The sequence below is a fragment of the Phyllobates terribilis genome, unplaced genomic scaffold, assembly GCF_046119375.1.
Source record: "Phyllobates terribilis strain yellow unplaced genomic scaffold, ASM4611937v1 Scaffold_1__5_contigs__length_1240528914, whole genome shotgun sequence".
In the NCBI taxonomy this organism is placed as follows: domain Eukaryota; kingdom Metazoa; phylum Chordata; class Amphibia; order Anura; family Dendrobatidae; genus Phyllobates; species Phyllobates terribilis.
The window spans coordinates 575,871,675-575,897,492 of NW_027362761.1; the positions used below are offsets into that span (position 1 = coordinate 575,871,675).

At 39.9% G+C, this 25,818-nt stretch overlaps 1 protein-coding gene across 3 annotated transcripts in view; it reads right to left on the reverse strand.

Annotated features, from left to right (window-relative positions):
* DCC (DCC netrin 1 receptor) overlaps positions 1-25,818 on the reverse strand; it is a 1,219,041-nt gene that overhangs the window by 903,006 nt on the left and 290,217 nt on the right. For 2 of the 3 annotated variants that reach the window (XM_073681325.1, XM_073681306.1), the window contains exon 1: positions 10,921-11,457. The exons of the other annotated variant lie outside the window; for it this stretch is intronic. In XM_073681325.1, coding sequence (XP_073537426.1) covers positions 10,921-11,068 — 148 coding nt within the window. In that variant the 5' untranslated portion in view covers positions 11,069-11,457. Of the gene's footprint in view, positions 1-10,920; positions 11,458-25,818 lie in introns of those variants that run through there. 3 annotated transcript variants of the gene reach the window in all.

Consider the following 25,818-nt stretch of genomic DNA (forward strand, 5'->3'; position numbering starts at 1 on the left):
CATTTGGTAAATTCTAAAAGGTTCATTTTTTTCTCATTAAAGTACACTCTGCACCCCATCTTGACTGAAAAAAAACAGAAATGTAGAAATTTTTGCAAATTTATTGAAAAAGAAAAACTGAAATATCACATGGTCATAAGTATTCAGACCCTTTCCTCAGACACTCATATTTAAGTCACATGCTGTCCATTTCCTTGTGATCCTCCTTGAGATGGTTCTACTCCTTCATTGTAGTCCAGCTGTGTTTAATTAAACTGATAGGACTTGATTTGGAAAGGCACACACCTGTCTATATAAGACCTCACAGCTCACAGTGCATGTCAGACCAAATGAGAATCATAAGCTCAAAGGAACTGCCCAAGGAGCTCAGAGACAGAATTGTGCCAAGGTACAGATCTGGCCAAGGTTACAAAAGAATTTCTGCATTACTCAAGGTTCCTAAGAGCACAGTGGTCTCCATAATCCTTAAATAGAAGAAGGTTGGGACCACCAGAAGTCTTCCTAGACCTGTCTGTCCAGCCAAACTGTGCCATCGTGGGAGAAGAGCCTTGGTGAGAGAGGTAAAGAAGAACCCCAAGATCACTGTGGCTGAGCTCCAGCGATGCAGTAGGGATATGGGAGAAAGTTCCAAAAAGTCAACTATCACTGCAGCCCTCCACCAGTCGGGCCTTTATAGCAGAGTGGCCCGACGGAAGCCTCTCCTCAGTGCAAGACATATGAAATCCCGCATAGAGTTTGCTCAAAAACACATGAAGGACTCCCAGACTATGAGAAATAAGATTCTCTGGTCTGAGACGGTATGTGTGGAGAAAACCAGGCACTGCTCATCACTGGCCCAATACAATCCCAACAGTGAAACATGCTGGTGGCAGCATCATGCTATGGCGGTGTTTTTCAGCTGCAGAAACAGGACGACTGGTTGCAATTGAAGGAAACATGAATGCGGCCAAGTACAGAGATATCCTGGATCAAAACCTCTTCCAGAGTGCTCTGGACCTCAGACTTGGCTGAAGGCTCACCTTCCAACAAGACAATGACCCTAAGCACACAGCTAAAATAAAGGAGTGGCTTCAGAACAACTCTGTGACCATTCTTGACTGGCCCAGCCTGAGCCCTGACCTAAACGCAATTGAGCATCTCTGGAGAGACCTGAAAATGGCTGTCCACCAACGTTCACCATCCAACCTGATGGAACTGGAAAGGATCTGCAAGGAAAAATGGCAGAGGATCCCCAAATCCAGGTGTGAAAAACTTGTTGGATCATTCCCAAGAAGACTCATGGCTGTACTAGCTCAAAAGGGGGCGTCTACTCAATACTGAGCAATTAGTCTGAATACTTATGACCATGTGATATTTCAGTTTTTCTTTTTTAATAAATTTGCAAAAATGTCTACATTTCTGTTTTTTTCCAGTCAAGATGGGGTGCAGAGTGCACTTTAATGAGAAAAAAATGAACTTTTTAGAATTTACCAAATGGCAGCAATGAAACAAAGAGTGAAAAATTTAAAGGGGTCTGAATACTTTCCGTACCCACTGTAGGTCAATCAGTTGTGTGGTGCATGGGCACAGACCAAGTCTGTCAAGGAAAAAATTACAGTATGCCCGAGTTGGATCTGACTATCAGATGGTACTCGGTCATGCAAGTCAATGAGTCCGTCAATAAAAAATCGGACGGCACTAGGATAAAGTTACCTTAATGCCATTTTATTATGTGACCTCCCTTCACCCCATGTGTTATTGTTTTTATGCTGGAAATCTTCTCTGTCCATCCAGATTACAAGTCCCAAGATATCAAGCACTTAATTGCTTGCGCTTGACTTTGCTCTCTGTGAAGAAGGAATGGGGAGTGCGATGGTACAGCTTCTATACATGGAGCAGTAATCTTGTAGACAGAGCAGCTAATGGAGCGAGGATCAAGGCTAGGAAATGAGTAAGGAGTGGGATCCCTGCTCTGGTTCTCTATCTACATAGGTGGATTTATTATATTTCAGGACGCAGAGTCGGTATTGCGCATGCACTATGCAGAGTGAGTATTGGGCATGCGCAATTACTCCTAGAAAGTGCAGGAGTGACAGCAGGGATGGCGCATGCACAATCACTTATAGAAATTGCAGGAGTGACAGCAGTGATGTCCCATGCACAATCACTCATAGACAGTGCAGGAGTGACAGCACGGATGGCGCATGCATAATCACTCATAGACAGTGCAGGAGTGACAGCAGGGATGGCGCATGCACAATCACTTATAGAGAGTGCAGGAGTGACAGCACAGATGGCGCATGCACAATCACTCATAGACAGTGCAGGAGTGACAGCACGGATGGCGCATGCACAATCACTCATAGACAGTGCAGGAGTGACAGCAGGGATGGCGCATGCACAATCACTCATAGACAGTGCAGGAGTGACAGCACGGATGGCGCATGCAGAATCACTCATAGACAGTGCAGGAGTGACAGCATGGATGGCGCATTCACAATCACTCATAGACAGTGCAGGAGTGACAGCACGGATGGCGCATGCACAATCACTCATAGACAGTGCAGGAGTGACAGCACGGATGGCGCATTCACAATCACTCATAGACAGTGCAGGAGTGACAGCACGGATGGCGCATGCACAATCACTCATAGACAGTGCAGGAGTGACAGCACGGATGACGCATGCACAATCACTCATAGACAGTGCAGGAGTGACAGCAGGGATGGCGCATGCACAATCACTCATAGACAGTGCAGGAGTGACAGCACGAATGGCGCATGCAGAATCACTCATAGACAGTGCAGGAGTGACAGCACGGATGGCGCATGCACAATCACTCATAGACAGTGCAGGAGTGACAGCACGGATGGCGCATGCACAATCACTCATAGACAGTGCAGGAGTGACAGCAGGGATGGCGCATGCACAATCACTCATAGACAGTGCAGGAGTGACAGCACGGATGGCGCATGCACAATCACTCATAGACAGTGCAGGAGTGACAGCAGGGATGGCGCATGCACAATCACTCATAGACAGTGCAGGAGTGACAGCACGAATGGCGCATGCAGAATCACTCATAGACAGTGCAGGAGTGACAGCACGGATCACGGATGGCGCATGTACAATCACTCATAGACAGTGCAGGAGTGACAGCACGGATGGCGCATGCACAATCACTCATAGACAGTGCAGGAGTGACAGCAGGGATGGTGCATGCACAATCACTCATAGACAGTGCAGGAGTGACAGCACGGATGGCGCATGCACAATCACTCATAGACAGTGCAGGAGTGACAGCATGGATGGCGCATGCACAATCACTCATAGACAGTGCAGGAGTGACAGCAGGGATGGCGCATGCACAATCACTCATAGACAGTGCAGGAGTGACAGCACGGATGGCGCATGCAGAATCACTTATAGACAGTGCAGGAGTGACAGCACGGATGGCGCATGCACAATCACTCATAGACAATGCAGGAGTGACAGCACGGATGGCGCATGCACAATCACTCATAGACAGTGCAGGTCGTAGCCTGAAGATGTTAAGGGCTTTAGCGTATGCTGGTGTAAAGAAGAGGTGCCGGAGATCATATGGGGGATAGTGAGCAGTGTAGGAGGCCGGAGAGGTGAGCGGTGACGTGTGAGGTTTTTTGACCCTTTTGTTGCCCCTCTCGTAGGGACGTCCACATGACAGCCCACAGCCCACAGATGTTGTGCAATTGAGGAATATAAACAAGCTCTAAAATGCAGCCAAGTCATGACATTTCCTTTTTGCGCTCCGAGGCCGCGCTGGGAATGGATTACTTGGCTCACACCGACCCCATTGGTTGTAAGGTCGTGTCTAATAGAAATGTTATATTGTCACAATGTCTGGCTGCTCACGCTCAGTAATAAGTAAGTAACAGAATCTGCAATCCCTTCTGTATGATCTGTGCGTGTTACGGATTCATTCACAAAATGGTAATTGGTGTGCGGCGCACGACACCACCTGGCCCTCCGGACAAACAGATCGGCCCCGTGTAGGAAACATCCCCAAATATTTACAAATTAGGAAGCAGCGAGAAGAGAGAAACTCTCATTAGACATGGACGTATGCGGAGTCACACACAGCGTCTGCCGCTGCCAGGGAGGGAGGAACCGGTCTGCGGAGGACCCTCAACAGACCCCTGTACACACAGGACATATAGGAAGCAGCACAACAGCCCAAGACCCACACATGGACGCAGATACCTGGAGGAGGAGACACGGCTCACAGTCACTGTTTATTTATTTTACAATAGTCGTGTTATACATAATATCTAATGTGTTATCTATTATATCTATTATCTATACTGTATGTCATCTATCTATATATTATCTATCTATCATCTATCTATTATCTATATATTATCTATTACCTATATATAATCTATCTATTATCTATCTATTATCTATCAATATCTATCTATTATCTATCAATATCTATCTATCATCTATCTATTATCTATTATCTATCTATTATCTATCTATTATCTATCTATCTATCTATTATCTATCTATTATCTATCTATCTATCTATTATCTATCTATCTATCTATTATCTATCTATCTATTATCTGTCATCTATTATCTATCTATATATCTATCTATTATCTATTATCGATCTGTCATCTATCTATTATTTATATATTATCTATCTACCATCTATAGATAGATGATAGATATACGCATAGATAGATAGATAATATTCATGATAGATATTGATAGATAATGATAGATAGATACAAGTGCTTCTCACTAAATTAGAATATCATCAAAAAGTTACTTTTTTCAGTTCTTCAATCCAAAAAGTGAAACTCATATTATATAGAGTCATTACAGACAAACAGAGTGATCTATTCCAAGTGTTTATTTCTGTTAATGTTGAAGATTATGGCTTACAGCCAATGAAAACACAAAAGTCATTATCTCATTAAATTAGAATAATTAACAAAAAAACACCTGCAAAGGCTTCCTAAGCATTTAAAAAGGTCCCTTAGTCTGTTTCAGTAGGCTCCACAATCATGGGGAAGACTGCTGACTTGACAGATGTCCAGAAGGCAGTCATTGACACACTCCACAAGGAGGGTAAGCCACCAAAGCTCATTGCTAAAGAAGCTGGCTGTTCACAGAGTGCTGTATCCGAGCATATTAGTGGACGTGGAAGGAAAAAGTGTGGTAGAAAAAGGTGCAGAAGCAACCGGGATAACCGCAGCCTTGAAAGGATTGTTAAGAAAAGGCCATTCAAAAATTTGGGGGAGATTCACAAGGAGTGGACTGCTGCTGGAGTCACTGCTTCAAGAGCCACCACACACTGACGTATCCAGGACATGGGCTACAAGTGTCGCATTCCTTGTGTCAGGCCGCTCATGACCAATAGACAACGCCAGAAGCGTCTTACCTGGGCCAAGGAGAAAAAGACCTGGACTGTTGCTCAGTGGTCCAAGGTGTTGTTTTCAGATGAAAGTAAATTTTGCATTTCATTTGGAAATCAAGGTCCCAGAGTCTGGAGGAAGAGTGGAGAGGCCACAATCCAAGCTGCTTGAGGTCTAGTGTGACATTTCCACAATCAGTGATGGTTTGGGGAGCCATGTCATCTGCTGGTGTAGGTCCACTGTGTTTTATCAAGACCAAAGTCAGTTCAGCCGTCTACCAGGAAATTTTAGAGCACTTCTTGCTTCCCTCTGCCAACAAGCTTTATGGAGATGGAAATGTCATTCTCCAGCAGGACTTGGCCCCTGTCCACACTGCCAAAAGTACCAATACCTGGTTTACCCACAACAGTATCACTGTGCTTGATTGGCAGCAAACTCGCCTGACCTTAACCCCATAGAGAATCTATTATAGAGAATCTATGGGGTATTGTCAAGAGGAAGATGAGAGACACCAGACCCCACAATGCAGACGAGCTGAAGGCTGCTATCAAAGCCACCTGGGCTTCCATAACACCTCAGCAGCCACAGGCTGATCACCTCCATGCCACATTGCCGCATTGATGCAGTAATTGATGCAAAAGGAGCCCGACCAAGTATTGAGGGCATTTACTGAACATACATTTCAGTAGGACATTTCGGATTTTAAAATCCTTTTTCAAGCTGTTGTTATGAAGTATTCTAATTTACTGAGATAATGACTTTTGTGTTTTCATTGGCTGTAAGCCATAATCACCAACATTAACAGAAATAAACACGTGAAGTAGATCACTCTGTGTGTAATGACTCTATATAATATAGGAGCTTCACTTTTTGTATTGAAGAAATAAATTAACTTTTTGATGATATTCTAATTTAGTGAGAAGCACCTGTAGATAGAAAGATAGATGATAGATAATAGATGATAGATAAATAGATAGATAGATAATAGATAGATGATAGATAATAGATGATAGATATATGGGGGTTTCTCTCGCTCTCATAGTCCCTATAGACTGCTCCGCATTGTGGAGCTACAATGTAACAGATGCTGACTCTTCCTCATTGCTATAGTAACTACATAGTAACATATTACATCAATATAAAGTGACTACAGCAGAATAATATCTACATCATATAATGTAACAGATTTATTACAGTAGAATTTGCCATGGGACAATGAAAAGTCTCTTCACCAATACTCGCATCGCCCTACAGAGCAGAGACCCTAAAGATAAAGCCCCTTTCACACCTCCGATGATCTCAGGCACGTCCTGTCCGTGTTGTTTATACACATTATAGTCTTCGGTTCTGTTCACTTTTGAAATGAATTACGGATTAAACTCAACCATTGAGGTATACAGGTCTGAGAAAATCTCGGACAGCCCACGGGGGCCACCCTGAATCCCCCCTAGTCACGGCTGTTTTTCCCTGATCGGTCTCTTTCTCACTCGCATATTTGTCATCTGAATTTCAGAAAGCTTTTTCAAGGATTGAAACGTGTTACTAATATAAACCATTCGGAATATTCACAGGGACATCTTTTCTTTACTCCACAGTTTAGGAAAGCCGGAGCCCGCGCTATTTCGATCCGTTTTACAGATAGAATAAAGCAGTTAAAGTCTATGGCGAGCGCTGATAATAGGGATGCATCAGTATTTCATCAGTATTGGATCAGTATTTGCATTCATTGTTATTATTTTCTATTGGGAAAACATAGATGTGAAAAAAAATAGAAAAGTAAATAACAAGAAATGGAAATATTGATGGAAAAAGGAATCAAATGCTGATGTATCTTGTGTACTTATATGTCCGTATTGCGGATATTTATTACAGATGTATAATAATGCGCTCGTATGAAAGGCGCCATAGGGGAAGTTGTGAGCTTTTTTTTGCATATGAGCAAAAGTGATGGTACAAATGAAGACTGATCAAAGACTGTTCAAAATCTAAAATCTGATGGAAATCAATAAAACAAACAAAAAACAAAACAAAACACATATTACAATGGGACGCACAAAAAAACTCAGTTCTACTAAAATGAGAAACCCAGCTCTGCAACAATGAGAAACCCAGCTCTGCTACAATGAGAAACCCAGCTCTGCTACAATGAAAAACCCAGCTCTGCTACAATGAGAAACCCAGCTCTCAACAATGAGAAACTCAGCTCTCAACAATGAGAAACCCAGCTTTGCTACAATGAGAAACCCAGCTCTGCTACAATGAGAAACCCAGCTCTGCTACAATGAGAAACCCAGCTCTGCTACAATGAGAAACCCAGCTCTGCTACAATGAGAAACCCAGCTCTGCTACAATGAGAAACCCAGCTCTGCAACAATGAGAAACCCAGCTCTCAACAATGAGAAACTCAGCTCTGCTACCATGAGAAACCCAGCTCTGCAACAATGAGAAACTTAGCCCTGCTACAATGAGAAACCCAGCTCTGCTACAATGAGAAACCCAGCTCTGCTACAATGAGAAACCCAGCTCTGCAACAATGAGAAACCCAGCTCTGCTACCATGAGAAACCCAGCTCTGCAACAATGAGAAACTCAGCTCTGCTACCATGAGAAACCCAGCTCTGCAACAATGAGAAACCCAGCTCTGCTACAATGAGAAACCCAGCTCTGCTATAATGAGAAACCCAGCTTTGCTACAATGAGAAACCCAGCTCTGCTACAATGAGAAACCCAGCTCTCAACAATGAGAAACCCAGCTCTGCTACAATGAGAAATCCAGCTCTGCTACAATGAGAAACCCAGCTCTGCTACAATGAGAAACCCAGCTCTGCTACAATGAGAAACCCAGCTCTGCTACAATGAGAAACCCAGCTCTGCTACAATGAGAAACTCAGCTCTGCTACAATGAGAAACCCAGCTCTGCTACAATGAGAAACCCAGCTCTGCTACAATGAGAAACCCAGCTCTGCAACAATGAGAAACCCAGCTCTCAACAATGAGAAACTCAGCTCTGCTACCATGAGAAACCCAGCTCTGCAACAATGAGAAACTTAGCTCTGCTACCATGAGAAACCCAGCTCTGCTACAATGAGAAACCCAGCTCTGCTACAATGAGAAACCCAGCTCTGCAACAATGAGAAACCCAGCTCTGCTACCTTGAGAAACCCAGCTCTGCAACAATGAGAAACTCAGCTCTGCTACCATGAGAAACCCAGCTCTGCAACAATGAGAAACCCAGCTCTGCTACAATGAGAAACCCAGCTCTGCTACAATGAGAAACCCAGCTTTGCTACAATGAGAAACCCAGCTCTGCTACAATGAGAAACCCAGCTCTCAACAATGAGAAACCCAGCTCTGCTACAATGAGAAATCCAGCTCTGCTACAATGAGAAACCCAGCTCTGCTACAATGAGAAACCCAGCTCTGCTACAATGAGAAACCCAGCTCTGCTACAATGAGAAACCCAGCTCTGCTACAATGAGAAACCCAGCTCTGCTACAATGAGAAACTCAGCTCTGCTACAATGAGAAACCAAGCTTTGCAACAATGAAAAACTTAGCTCTGTAACAATGAGAAACCCAGCTCTGCAACAATGAGAAACTCAGCTCGGCAACAATGAGAAACCCAGCTCTGCTACAATGAGAAACCCAGCTCTGCAACAATGAGAAACTCAGCTCTGCAACAATTAGAAACTCAGCCTCAACAACAATGAGAAACTCAGCCTCTGCAACAATGAGAAATCCAGCTCTGCTACAATGAGAAACTCAGCTCTGCTACAATGAGAAACTCAGCTCTGCTACAATGAGAAACCCAGCTCTGCTACATTGAGAAATCCAGCTCTGCTACAATGAGAAACTCAGCTCTGCTGCAATGAGAAACCCAGCTCTGCAACAATGAGAAACCCAGGTCTCAACAATGAGAAACTCAGCTCTGCAACAATGAGAAACTCAGCTCTGCAACAATGAGAAAGCCAGCTCTCAACAATGAGAAACCCAGCTCTGCAACAATGATAAACCCAGCTCTGCTACAATGAGAAACCCAGCTCTGCAACAATGGGAAGCCCAGCTCTGCAACAATGGGAAACCCAGCTCTGCTACAATGAGAAATCCAGCTCTGCTACAATTATAAACCCAGCTCTGCTACAATGAGAAACCCAGCTTTGCTGCAATGAGAAAGCGAGTTCTGCTAAAATGAGAAACTCCGCCCTGCTACAATGAGAAGCCCAGCTCTGCTTCAATGAGAGACCCAGCTCTGTTACAATGAGAAACCCAGCTATGCTACAATAAGAAACTCAACTTTGCTACAATTAGAAACCCAGCTTTGCTACAATGAAGAACCCAGCTTTGCTGTAATGAGAAACCCAGCTCTGCTATAATTAGAAACTCACCTTTGCTGCAATGAGAAACCCATCTCTGCTACATTGAGAAATCCAGCTTTGCTACAATGAGAAACCCTGCTTTGCTACAATGAGAAACCCAGCTCTGTTACAATGAGAAACCCAGCTCTGCTACAATGAGAATCCCAGCTCTGCTACAATGAGAAACCCAGCTCTCAACAATGAGAAACCGAGTTCTGCTAAAATGAGAAACTCCGCCCTGCTACAATGAGAAGCCCAGCTCTGCTTCAATGAGAGACCCAGCTCTGTTACAATGAGAAACCCAGCTATGCTACAATAAGAAACTCAGCTTTGCTACAATTAGAAACCCAGCTTTGCTACAATGAAGAACCCAGCTTTGCTGTAATGAGAAACCCAGCTCTGCTATAATTAGAAACTCACCTTTGCTGCAATGAGAAACTCATCTCTGCTACATTGAGAAATCCAGCTTTGCTACAATGAGAAACCCAGCTTTGCTACAATGAGAAACCCAGCTCTGCTACAATGAGAAACCCAGCTCTGCTACAATGAGAATCCCAGCTCTGCAACAATGAGAAACTCAGCTCTGCCACAATGAGAAACTCAGCTTTGCTGCAATGAGAAACCCAGCTCTGCTTCACTGAGAAACCCAGCTTTGCTACAATAAGAAACCCAGCTCTGCTACAATGAGAATCCCAGCTCTGCTACATTGAGAAACTCAGCTCTGCCACAATGAGAAACTCAGCTTTTCTGCAATGAGAAACCCAGCTCTGCTTCACTGAGAAACCCAGCTTTGCTAAAATAAGAAACCCAGCTTTGCTACAATGAGAAACCCAGCTTTGCAACAATGAAAAACCCAGTTCTGCTACAATGAGAAACCCAGCTCTGCAACGATGAGAAACCCAGCTCTGCTACAATGAGAAACCCAGCTCTGCTACAAGGAGAAACCCAGCTTTGCAACAATGAAAAACTCAGCTCTGCAACAATGAGAATCCCAGATCTGCAACAATGAGAAACCCAGCTCTGCTACAATGAGAAACCCAGCTCTGCTACAATGAGAAACCCAGCTCTGCTACAAGGAGAAATCCAGCTCTGCTACATCCTTATATCAGAAGCGACAGTACTGCTCCTCCAGCCTGAATATACTGCGCTGACCTCACACAATAGCTGGAAGGAGTGTGATCATTACCTGATAGGAGAGAAGGAGGCAGCAGTACCCACAGTAAAGCTCTATACAGGACCTGTAGCTCCATTTTTGTAGATCCAAAAATTATAATCCCATGTGAAAAGTATAATCCCATATGATGGGTCAGCAGCGCCAGAAGGAATAATCCCATGGAAAGGGTCAGGAACAGTAAGGTTCGTGCCACTGCCAGGCCATAAGTTACTCAGAACAAGGTCCAGATCCAACCAGAGATGTGCGGAGCAGCTTGTGTCCCCATTGATTGTGAGGACAGATCATCCAGTGGTGGTCAGCACCTCCTCCTCCTCCACCACATCCTCCACCAGGGAGTTCATGAAGTTCCCCCACAAATGATCAATCTTGTGCAGGACAAGTCATTTAGGACGTCTCATCTTCTGCTAAACTTCCTCTGTCTACCAAGAATTTTCCTGCTGATCCTAAACTCTCGCCTCTGTGTCCCGGACACTCACCCTCCAGCAGCGGCAGCGACATAATGGGGCCCCAGCCGTCTGCGCTCACTCATATGGGAAAGAAGAAAGGATTAGTCAAGGGGCCGCCGCCTGGTCCTCCCCCCTTACTAATGGCTCTGACCAACCTGCTGCCATCATCTGGACTTATCTTAGAAAGAGAGTACAGGACTGGATGTTTCCTAGTGAGCTGAATTTGTTATTTTGGAGATGTCCAATTGTTTTTTGTTTTCCCTAAATGTCTTTATTTAGGGCTGAAAATAATTATTGCAATTGAGTTTCATTAAAAATGTTGCACCGTTTGCTTTCTATGTTGCTCTGTCTGTTGTTGGCTGAGGAATGAGTAAACTGAGTATCCATCAGCGAACTCCTTCTAATGAGCTGACCAGAAATATTCTAAATCTTGTATCTGTCTTTTTCTGAGCTCCTCTCAGCTGATTGTAAAAGACAAACGGTGCAAAATTCTTTATGCTAGCCAATTGCAAAAAAATATTTTTAGCCCTTTATTAGACTGATTTTGGTTAACAATGCTAAGTAAAACCGTAGACAACAAACTCATCTTTGTTCGGACCCGGTGTAATGGATTTCTATAACATGGATGACGCAGATTCATAAGAAATTCATTAAAAATATTAATTTGGAGAGGATATGGCGTCCCTGGAAGGCGCCGCTCGGTGGCACAGCGGGAGCCAACAGCTCTGTCATGCAGAACTATGTGGTTTCTGTACAGATGTAGCAGAGGCGAATGTGTTATTTCATTCCTATGACAATACTATAATACTAGTACAGAAGAGCAGTGCGACCATGTAAAGTATCCCCAAATATGGCCGCTCTGTAGTCACATATCCATCCATTGCTTCTCTTTCTCGATACAGGACTACAACTCCCCACATGCTTGAATAATCTTTTTGTCTGTCTCAAGTGGCTCCCATTGACGCCCCCATGTCTTAACAACTCCAAAACCCAACGTTAAACTTCATTTTCACCCTCGAAAGGCCACAATCTGTTTTCTTTCATGGCTTTGGCCGAACAGTTGGCAACTTTGGAGTCTGTCGGTCAATTACCCTTTAAGAAGTTCTCCATATATTAATGGTGGGCGGCACAATGGCTGCAGGAACACATTCACAAGGCAATTTTTTCTCCTCTCCCCCCTACAGCTGTCAAGCAGATGACGGTCTGCGCTGTGACTGCTGACACACCAGCCCCTCACACAGACACCTATGAAAATATTCCCCCCTGTCAGAGCGTTGTCCTGACAATCCCCAGCCTGACTGGGCAAAGAAAGAGCAGCCAGCGAGTCATGGAGCGTGGGACAGCTGAGGAGCAGCATGGAGCCGGCCTGGTGCGGGGGGCAACACGGGAGAGGGGACCATTTCTGCATCTATAAAATGATAACAGCAGAACAAAAGAGTCAAATAATAATAATAACTATTATTATTATTATTATTATTATTATTATTATTATTATTTATGTGATTATTTTATTGTATTATTTATTATGTTCATTATTATGATGCATTGTATTATTATTATTATTATTATTATTATTTATGTGATTATTTTATTTTATTATTTATTATGTTCATTATTATGATGTATTGTATTATTATTATTATTATTTTATTTTTTTATTATTATTTATGTGATTATTTTATTGTATTATTTATTATGTTCATTATCATGATGTTTTTTATTATTATTATTATTTATGTGACTATTTATTATTATTAATATTATTATTAGTTTCATTTATTACGGATGAGCGGGTTCTGGTACCCAACTGAACTTTTGTCCAAAGTACCCAAACTTGAACCTGAACCCAAGCCCAATTGAAATCAATGGGGACCTGAACTTTGGAGATTGAAAATATTTTCTCTCTCTCTCCCTTTGCCCGGAGCTCTGAACATTAAAACGGACTTCGGGGATTATTCCGTATTTGGAATTTAGCACCAGACATTAAGTGTCCAGTACGAACCCTGAAATTTAAAGTACGAGTTTTCTCATCTCTATTATTTTTTTGTTAGTATTATTATTATTATTATTATTATTCATTCATTTAAATTTTATTTTAAATTATTACTATTTATTTTAGTATTTTAATTAATATTATTTAATTATTGTCATTATTATTATTATTAATTTATTCATTTACGTTGTATTTTTATGTATACTATTATTTTTTATTAATATTTAATAATTGTCATTATTTATTTATGTGTAGTTATTATTATTAATTTATTCATTAATATTTTATTAAAATTATTATTATTATTTATGGTATTATTTTTAATATTATTTAATTATTATTATTAATTTACATTTTATTTTTAATTATTATTTACACTATTATTTGTAATTAATATATCATTATTGTAATTATTATTCATATGTAATTATTATTAATTTATTCATTACAATTTTATTAAAATGATTATTATTTATGTTATTATTTTTAATATTACTTAATTATTGTCATTATTTATTTACTTGCAATTATAATTATTATTAATTTATTCATTTAAATTTTATTTTTAATTATTATTTATACTATTATTTGTAATTATTATTCAATTATTGTAATTATTATTTATTTATTTGTAATGAGTATTATTATTATTATCTAATAAAATGTTCCATGTAATTATAAATAAACATTAAGTAAAAAAAAAAAAACACATTCACATCAGCACCAGGTGCTGCATGTATTATTAATGGTTCTGATCCGATCAAAACTTTATTTGCTTTCCACTTTAATAAATTCTTGTCTGAACTATGATGCTTTAGCCCTTGCCAGCACCTGATGCATTTATAACAGTTTTATCTTTTATCTTCTATCATACAAATTGAAAACTGAAGTCGTTTCTTTAATAACAATGTTTCATATTTTATCGGCTTATTTGGATGGATTCCTACTTAATATGTATTAATATGCGGTAATTACAATTGATTTAATTTTTATTTTGACCTTTTTTTAGTATTTTAATCACATTTTTTATTATATATTGTAATTGTGTTATGAAATATAATTTTTTTTGTAATTATTGGAGAGTTACTGCACGCATTTCTTTTTATCAGTATTCGTGCTATTTATATTACTCCTATTATTAACATTATTATTTAAATGAGCCCTTATATTATAAAATCACCCCGTATAAATATTATTGATTCAGATTATTGTTATTATTATTATTATTATTTTTATTATTATGTCAATGTTTGCTTATTTTATTATTCGTAAATGATAATTAATATAATTAGAATATAATAATGCCATAATTAAATTATGAATTATAGTAGTGAATTAATAATGACAGAATATATAATTAAATATATAAATCACAAAATATTAATTATTAAATAATAACAATATTAACAATATAAATAATGATGAAAACAACAATAGTAGTAGTAGTAGTAATAATAATAATAATAATAATAATAATAAAATAATAAATTTGATTGTAACGTATTGGAAAAAATTACTATGTGACTATGCCATCTCTATTTTTTTTTTTAGTTGGGAATGTAATTATATATATTTTTTAAATTGTTGCCATACTGGTTAAATCCAAACATTTGTTAAATTACTCTAATCAATGTGATCGTGGTGATTAGACTGCAGTACCCCTACCCGCCTGCAGAGGTCACTGTAAGGATTCCATTCCCTAGACTCCGCTCTTTCTCTCTCTTCTTACTTTCTGCTCACTGCTGTAATAAATCTAATGGACGACTGTATCATCAGTGATGTCAGATTAATTTCTTTTGCTCGCTCCGGGGCGCCCACATCCTTTTCGATAGGAAGGTTAATGTGCATAGAGAAGTAATCCCATTGTACAGAAAGTTTTATTCATTCGTATGACACTGAGATGATTTATCCGCCAGACATGACAGCATTACCCTGATGACGCTCAGCTTCGATTCAAACAGGTCGTGCTTCATCCTGAGTAATAGAATCATTTTAACGATCCGTAATACGTACGCAGCACCAAGTCCAAAGTGCGGAGGACTGAGGGAAGAGTTTATCATCACATTTGCTGCAAAGCTCCAACGATTAAGGGTTAAATAATCAGAAAACCGATATTCACCACTTGATAAGTAATCACATGTCATGTTGATAAAATATGAATTTTCTCAATGGAATCCAAATATTTACTTCTAGAGGTAAATAACTTGTTTGACCCAACGTTCCTTAAAGGAGACTGACTGGAAGTGGATCACAAAAAGTTACACCTCTGAAATCCCCACCGATCAGCTCTGGAGGAATCCTGCAGCAAGTGTTTGATTTCCCTGCAGCTCCCCCACAGGGGAAATGGAGTATTACACCTTTCCTATTAAAATGGACTGTCATGGCTTCAAACCGTCCAATGAAGATCTGCAGAGCGGCTCAGAGGGTAGTAGACATAATAGATAGATCACAGAAACTGAACATGTATCAGAGAGACTACAAACTGGCTCCATATCTGGAGAAACTCCCGGACCCCAGAGACCGCCAGATCCTGAGCCACTATAGACTCAGTGCCCACAATCTGGCCATCGAATCTGGCCGGCACAGGCAAAGCTACAAGCCCAGAGAGGATAGACTGTGCCCACACTGCGACCTGGAGGCCCTGGACAATGAGACCCATTTCCCTCTACACTGCACCAAATACTCAGCAGTGAGGGACACTCACTTCAGGAGACTCTCCGATCTCTTCCTGGATTTCATCTCCATGAAGGAGGAAGAGAAAACATATATTCTGCTGGGGGAAGAAGAGCGCTCGGGGGGGGGGGGGAAGCAGGGCAGTATGTGAGCGCATGTCATAGGCTGCGAGAAAGAGAGCTACAGTTAAAACCAGACGTTTACATTCACTATATAAAAAGACACAAACTCTTGTTTTTCTTGATATCTGACATGAAATCAGAATAAACCTTTCCCGTTTTAGGTCAATTAGGATTACCATAATTTTTAATATTTGCCAAATACCAGAATAATGAGAGAGAGAGAATGTTTTAAGGCATTTTCATTACTTACTGCATAAAGTCAAAAGTTTACATACACTAAGATTACTATGCCTTTAAACCATTCTGGACTGCCCATATGTCGTGTTTGTAAGCTTCTGATAGTTTTTTTGGCAACATCTGAGTTAATTAGAGACACACCAGTGGATGTATTTTAATGCACACTTGAAACACACTACTTCTTTGTGTAGTATCATGGGAAAGTCTAAAGAAATCAGCCAAGATATCAGGAAGAGAATTGTGGACCTGCACAAGTCTGGCTCATCCTTGGGTAAAATTTCAAGATACCTGAAGGTGCCCCGCTCATCTGTACAAACAATTATACGCAAGTACAAACAAGATGGGAATGTCCAGCAGTCATACTGCTCAGGAAGGAGACGGGTTCTGTGTCCCAGAGATTAACGTGCTTTGGTCCGACATGTGCATATCAACCCAAGGACAAAAGCAAAAGACCTTGTGAAGATGATGGTGGAAGCTGGTAAGATTGTGTCAATATCCACAGTGACACTAGTACTGTATCTACATGGGCTGAAAGGCCACTGCCAGGAAGAAGCCATTACTCCAAAAGAAACATAAAAAAGTCAGATTAATGTTTGTAAATGCACACAAGAACAAAGACCTTTATTTTTGGAGACTGTGGTCTGATGAAACTAAAATTTAACTTTTTGGGCATAATGACCATCGTTACGTTTGGAGGAAAAAGGGAGAAGCTTGGAAGTTTAAGAACACCATCCCAACTGTGAAACACGGGGGTGGCAGCATCATGTTGTGGAGTTGTTTTGCTGCAGGAGAGACTGGTGCACTTCACAAAATAGATGGCATCATGAGAAAAGAAGATTATGTGGCTATACTGAAGCAACATCTCAAGACATCAGCCAGGAAGTTAAAGCTTGGGTGGAAATAGGACAATGACCCGAAGCATACTGCCAAAATGGTAACAAAGTGGCTTAAGGATGACAAAGTCAATGTTTTGGAGTGGCCATCACAAAGCCCTGATCTCAATCCTATTGAAAATTTATGGGCAAAGAAGAAAAGGCTGCGAGCAAGGCGACCTACAAACTTGGATCAGTTACACCAGTTTTGTCAGGAGGAATGGGCCCAAATTCCGCCCAACTATTGTGAGAAGCTTGTGGAAGGAGATCCCAAACGTTTCACCCAAGTCATTCAGTTTAAGGGCAATAGTACCAAATATTAATGAAATGTATGGAAACTTTTGACTTTGCAGTAAGTAATAAAAATGCCTTAAAACATTCTCTCTCTTTCATTATTCTGGCATTTGGCAAATATTAAAAATGATGGTAATCCTAATTGACCTAAAACGGGAAAGGTTTATTCTGATTTCATGTCAGATATTGTGAAAAACATGCAGATGTGTCTTTTATATAGTGTATGGAAACTTCTGGTTTCAACTGTATAAGATGCCATGGACTTCCATAGCCCCCAATTTGGATGTGCCCCCATCCATTGTTCCTATAATCCCTATAGATATTCGATAGATGTGAAGTGAATAGGTGGGATATAATAGAAAAATAGACAAATAGTAGATAGCTGCTGGATCAATAGATAGATAATAGATATATAATAGATAGATACATAGATGATAGATGGATATGATAGATAGATAGATAGATAGATAGATAGATAGATAGATAGATGATAGATATGATGGATGGAGAGATAGATAGATAGATAGATAGATAGATAATGAGAGATAGATAGATAGATGATAGATAATAGATAGATAGATAGATAGATAATGAGAGATAGATAGATAGATAGATAGATAATAGATATATAATAGATAGATAGATGATAGATAGATTGATAGATGATAGATAATAGATAGATAGATAATAGATAGATAATAGATAGAAGGATAGATAGATAATAGATAGATAATAGATAGATAATAGATAATAGATAGATAGATAGATAATAGATAGATAATAGATAGATAGATGATAGATAGATAGATGATAGATAATAGACAGATAATAGATAGATAGATAGATAATGAGAGATAGATAGATAGATAATAGATAGATAGATGATAGATAATAGATAGATAATAGATAGATAGATGATAGATAATAGATAGATAATAGATAGATAGATAATAGATAGATAATAGATAGATAGATACTTAGATAGATAATAGATAGATAGATAGATAGATAATAGATAGATAGATAATAGATAGATAATAGATAGATAGATACTTAGATAGATAATAGATAGATAATAGATAATAGATAGATAATAGATAGATAGATAATAGATAGATAATAGATAATAGATAGATAGATAGATAATAGATATGATGGATGGAGAGATAGATGGATATAAAATAGAGAAGATCTATATGTGAGACAGATGATATGATACAGTATATAGATAGGTATACAGTTAGACAATGATAGTCAGCAGCCAACAAATATATTGTATTCTATGTGTCTACAAATAAGCAGACAGTCATTATTAACCCCTGTGCCGCCATGCTCCTGTGTACAGTTGTTCCTATCCTCTGTGTCTATGGGGTCTCAGTCCTGAGACATTGCAGCTGGGGGGTTAACAATCCTTGGAAGGAGATGAAACAGCCGAGTCCAGAAGCCACTGGTGCTTCATTATACCGACCTAGCAACATGGGATCCTGTCAAGAGAAGGCTGCATCTCGGGATGAATATTAATGAGTTTTCCTCTCCGTCTGCAGAGAGTGCAAAGGTCAGGAGGACCGTCTTCAATCTGCAGGAGCAGGCACTTACCCGAAGATCGATAGACACATCGAGATCCCCATCATCACTCTATGATGTCTCCACACACAATATAACACAGTCTGTCCATCTGACTAAGCCTACGGATCAACAACCCATTTAGACGAGAGGCACCAGTTGACGACAAGCGCCCACTTCCTTATTGGAGACATTTTGGCCTCTTTCAGACAGAAAAAATCTAATTTGGGAGTTTTTGCTGATCTTGAAACTGTCGTCTAATGTCCCCAATGGCTCCATGTCATCCTTTAAATTTTCTCCAGAGCTGTAGTGAGAATCACTGTCATTTATCAACCATTACAGAAATGAAACAGTGCCAGAGGGATTTCTGCTCCGAGGTCTCCGGGTTCTTGGGATTGATTTACGAAGCACTTACTTATATCATAAAAATATCTGGTGGGCTGTAGACTTCTGGAAACATCATTACAGATCATGAGGCTGGTGGAGACCCTGGATATGGAGACCATCATAGGAAATCTGTTGTTACTGTGGGGCTTTAGACTTTATTACTCCGTGATGTTAAAGTATTATATGACCTTGTAAGTATTTTTCATGGAAAACCTTCAGGAGGAACTGAAGACTTGTAGAGTGTCATTCGGAATAACAGCATCCAATAAATAATTGTTGACCGGAGAAGCCGAAGAGGCGAGAAAAAGTTGTGTCAAGGTGGAGTCAACAGAACAGAAGTTAGAAGCCCCTGGCCAATTCAAAGTCTACCTAGTGCCATGGCGTCTTCTTCTATGGCCCCTTAGACAACAGGACCCTTGAGACAACTAGGAGGTCAGAAGTAATTTGTTTGGTTCAAGAGTCAATGTAAATTAAGTTCGGCATGAGAGAAGTTTTGATGATCTAGTGATCGGACAGAGGAACTTCCGAAATAATACTTGGCTTGCTTCAAGAGTAGACAAAAAGTATACACCAGTATAAAATGTTCCCAGGGAGCTCTGCCTTTCTTCTGGGAATGTGATGGATCATGAGCCACTTCAAAGGTTTTCAGAAAAATTTGATTTATTGATGAGCCTCAACAAGTCATCAATAAATGGATTTTTTTGTTAAGACCATTGAAGGGGATTGATCTCCCAGAAGGAAGGCGGTGCACCTTGGTAGCAATGTATCCTAGAGAATATCTTATATATTGTTGCAGAATGGGTCCTCCATTTGTATATCGGGACAATATCTAAACAGTAACACCAAACAGTACCCAATTAACACCATCTTACAATTGCTAAACAATACCACTATATAGTGCATAAACAATACCATCATACACTGCATAAATAATACCATCAAACAGTGCAGAAATAATACCATCATACAGTACACAAACAATACCATCACACTGTGCATAAATAATATCATCATACAGTACACAAACAATACCATCACACTGTGCATAAATAATACCATCATATAGTGCATAAATAATACCATCATACAGTACACAAACAATACCATCACACTGTGCATAAATAATACCATCATACAGTACACAAACAATACCATCACACTGTGCATAAATAATACCATCATATAGTGCATAAATAATACCATCATACAGTACACAAACAATACCATCACACTGTGCATAAATAATACCATCATATAGTGCCTAAACAACACCATTATAGAGTGTCTAAATAGTACTATCCGACTGAGCCTAAAGAGTACCACCATGCAGCACCCAAGCCATACTATCATACAGTGCATAAACAACACCATCAAACAGTGTATAAATACCACCATATAGTTCCCAAATAACACCAGACAGTACATAAATAATACTATCATACAGTGCCTGAAACATACCATCATACAGTACCCAAATAATACCACAATACAGTGCATAAACAATACCATCATATAGTGCCTAAAAGTACCATCATAGAGTATCTAAATAATATCATTTGACAGTCCCTAAAGAGTACCACCATGCAGTACCTAAGCCATATTATCATACAGTGCATACACAATACCATCATACAGTGTCTAAAGAATACCATCATATAGTATATAAACAATACCACCACACACTACTCAAATAATACCATCAGACAATACATAAATAATACCATCATATAGTGCATAAATAATACCACCAAACAATACCCAAATAATACTATCACACAGTACCCAAATAATACTATCATACAGTGCATAAACAATATGATCATACAGTGCATAAACACTGCTACCTTGCTGTGACTAAACAATACCACCATAGAGTACCCGAACAATACCACCATAAGCTGCTTAAACAATACCGCCTGTCTGTGCCTAAACATTACCACCATACTGAGAATAAACCCAGCCACTCTGTTTTGCCTAAATTATACCATCACGCACTGCCCAAATAAGCGGCAGCAACATTCACTGCATCCCAAAAACTGACTTTAGAGCTGTGCCTAAATAGCACAACCCCCGTGGGTGAGCGCAACGTTGATTTTCTTTATGTTACCGATTATGGATTTGGTAACACAGTTACGTGCAGCTCTGTTCACTTCTTATCAAAACCTTCCATCGGTGGAACAAATCAGGAGTGTTTCTTAAAGTATACCCCCAATCAAAGACTCTGGGGTGTGCCATACCCGAAAAGTTTGACCACAGGAGTGTTTGTTAAAAAAAAAAAAAAAAAGCTAAAAACATAGACTGTGTGGTACCTTTATTACTCGAGCACTCTGTATGGAATAGATAGATATATGAATGGATATCTCTTAGAGTTGGTACCAATCGATTCATGGGACCCGGTCTATCAGCCACGTCAGTAACCTGAGCCTGCTGAATGGGAGCCCAGAAAACCACCTCATAGATGATGGCATCCTATACTGTTATTTTGTTTCACCGGCGTGGTGCCATGTTACATGTGTGTCACACCACAATGACGACATTGCCCCATGCCGGGTAATCAAAAGAGGAGTTAAAGATGATGTCAGGTAAGAGGTGGCTTTCAGGAGCTACGGATTACTGTTGTTGTCAATTAACCAGGTCCTGCAAATCTATTTGCACCAACTCTAAAATTTCCCGAATAGCTGCATCCGAGCCCTGGAGCCCAAGGGGGTCCAAAAGGTCCCATTGGCCCATATGAGAAGACAAATAGTAACAAAGACCCATGATTATTTTTATTTTAAGCTGCTGTACTCCTCCCCAAAGCATGCAGAAGAGGACACTTTTGGTATCACTCAGGTCTATGGGACCCACTGGATATTTTGCACTAAGAAAGACTTTGGGGTGATAGAAAAAACATCTTCATGACAAGTTGGGTTGACTTTCACCTTCCACTTTGATAAACCATGTTATGTTCTTCAAAGAAAGGAATGGACCCTAAAATTCTGTAGGATGAAACTTTGCCCGATCACATGATAATGACAAAGGTGTGTGCCTTGTCCCATTAGAGGTCTATGACACTCTTATTGCAATGAGCTTTCCACCTATGTGTCCATCACATGACCGGGTTAGATTCTCATCTTCTGGTTGTAAACATTGGAGATTTCCATTCAATAGCAGAAGGCAGAGATCTTGAAAATCATGAGGAACAAAGAATATTGCGAAAAGGGAATTGTTGAAAATTAGCTTAAAAGACTGGTATGTAATTGTGTCCTCCTCTAGTCCATTCTGGTGGTCAGTGATTGCTCCACAGTCATCTCCATCTAGGACCAGACCTTTGGAGCCCATGGTTGCACCATCTTGGATGCCCAAAAATATCCCATAATAATCCAGTTGGCCAGCTCAACCCTACCTCTTCCTATTGCCCAACCCTACTGCCATTCAGATGTTTTCACCTATTGTTCTCTGATTTTTCCAAACAGATCCATCTGACGTACAGATAATAAATTTTTCTCTCTTGGGACTTTCACTTCTGTGTTCTGTTTCAGCCTTTTGACGCACCAGTATATTCAGTGAAGAATGCAATCTTTTATTTCAGCATCAAAGTCTCAGCCCTTCTTTATACACCGCTGTCATTCCTACCGGGTGATGTATTTTCTTCCCATCAAAGTCGCCAGAGGCGTTAAAGTTATATACCGGCTGAAGTCTCTGAGGAATGATCAGCAATGACCTATGGAAGTTAAGCTCCACAGACAGAGATGAGATTTTATTACATCTGTTCGGCTCACTTGTTATGGCAAAGCCTACGACAGCTCTGGGGTCTTAAGTCTTCCATTTATCTACCTGGGAAGATTGTAAAGAAGTAGATAGCGGTAGTTTTTTTTTGAGCTGCCCAGAGGTGACCTATGGGTTTCAATGAAAGACTCTAGGAGTCGATTTTGAAATGAGAAGCCAACTTCGTCATTTCGTTATCTGAACTCAATCTGATAATGTGACCTCGGCTCCTGGATTTAGACTTGGGACCAGTCTTTGAACGTCAGATACATGGTAACGTTACATATTGTTCTACTTTATATAAGTCCTTGTTATTATTTTACCAGCTCTACGGGCTAAGATGACCTCATTTCAACAGAGCCTTTGACAAATCCACAAATCTCCTTTAAATTAAGTTGGCGATACAAGAAACTCATCATTTCATCATCAGTATGGTGTATGGTAACATGACAGTAGATAAGTCTAAGCCAGAAGATCTACAATCTATGTAATTCGATAAAGTTATACCAGGCATGATCTTGATTCTAAAAAACAACTTCCTGAACAGGGAGAAGTTCAACAAAAAGATAATGAAATTGAGAAAAATTACTTATCTAATTGACCCATATGGACTATGTTGAGCTACCAGCTCTTGGCGATGGAGGGATGACGTCTAGTCCAAAGTAAGAAAGAACGTAGTTGGACTAACCATTATTAAGAGGTTTACCCGAAAAATCATTTTTGATCCCACATGTTTACAAGAACAGGAGTCCTAAACCTTAACCTACTGCACCACCAAAGTGATGGGAACATTGAATGGTGCAACGTTCAAGCATGGTACACTTAGGAGGAACAGGAGGCTCAGGACTAGTTCAGATCCCAGCAATGAGCCCTCAATGATCAGGCATTTAATACCAGTTCTGTGGCATAAAGGTTTCCTAATATGGGACTGAATTTTAAAGAGGTTCTGCAGGAATAAAGCAAGATATCACCTCTCCTGTGAACAGGTGATAACTTGCTGATTGTTGCTTGCCCCATTGCTGGGATCTGTGCCGATCGGTCGATTTGGAAACTTTTATCCTCATTACAAAATGGAGCAGAAGGTTGAACACTGCTCCATTTATTCTCAATGGTGCTGCCGGAAATAGCCAAGTGCAGTGCTCGGTATCCCCATAGGGAATGAATGGAGCGGCCGTCATGCATGCACACTGCCGCTCAAGTCTTAATGGGGATAAAAGTGCCCCATTCTGCCAAACCATGCTGGTCCGATCTGTTGGATCCCATTAATCTACAAGTTATTATATATCATGTAAATAACTTGTTTTAAACCCTTTTAAAGTCCCCCGACATTGTATTGGTAATGAGGATCTCAGCATTATTAGCCATTATCGCCAAACAAGTGAGTATTTAACGTAGGTGTAGTGGTACAGTAGACCCTCCGTTACATTCCTATGTTCCAATAGTTTGGCTACATTTGCATCATTTTGCAAAATTTTCAAAAGGGTTGTCCAAAGCTATCATCCATCGTTCACCATGCAACTTCTCAGCAAAGAACCAGCATTCTTCTACATGGTTATCAAACCTAGAAACTCATGGTAGGTTTCCTGACTCTCTACATTGTCAATGATTGTTAATTACTTAGGCTATATTTGTTCTTTAGGTCCAATCCTATGATCACCCACCACAACTTGGTCATAGCCTGGTGTCTACATGTTCTATACTCACAGAATCAAACAACCATCTAATGTGTACAGGGTGTCCCAACTCTAAAAATACAAGGAGAGGAAGAAGGAAAGAAAGATTGAGTATATTGAATTTTTAGTCTGATCCCTTCTTCTCGCAAGAGATAAACCAACTTTAATTGTGTCTGGCTGCATCTTTTCCCACTGTCCTGGCAAAGGAACATATATGAACGCTTGGCCAAGTCCAGTAAGACCTGCTTATGTAAGCATGGGGTCATCTTTACTTTTCGTAGGGATTAGAAGATTTGTCGGTTGGCCAAGTCCAGCTTATGTAAGCATGGGGTCATCTTTACTCTTCCTAGGGATCTGGTTTGTCTGACTACTGAAATAACCCAACAAGTTTGCAACTTGACAAACTTAGAATAATTAAAGGGCTTTCCAGCATAACAATAACATGGCCACTTTCTTTCATAAAAGGTGGACACACGTTGCAGTGAAGTATATGTCTTAGCTGCAATACCAGACACAACCAAAAAAAACAGATGTGGTGCTGTTTCTTGAAGGCTAAAGTCTTGTTTTCCTAATCCAGTTTAACTTCTTAAAATGTATTAAATTGATTCTCAATTTGCATCTGTAGATGTCACATACCTTCTCCTTCTGACTGCCAAGATGTGAATTTAATGCTAGTTCTGCTTTCTCCTGGCTCTGGTCATTCATGAGATCAATCACGGCTAATTAAACATTTATTATTTCCTTCTTTGATTGATGGAATGAACTTTATCCTATCAAAATATGAAGTTGACACATTTCCAAACAATCTTAAATGTAATTTCAGGTTCATAATTATTTGGGGTCATTTCCTCTTCTGATTAGGGGTCTGTTTGGACTACTAAAAAAATACCTTACTAAAAAACT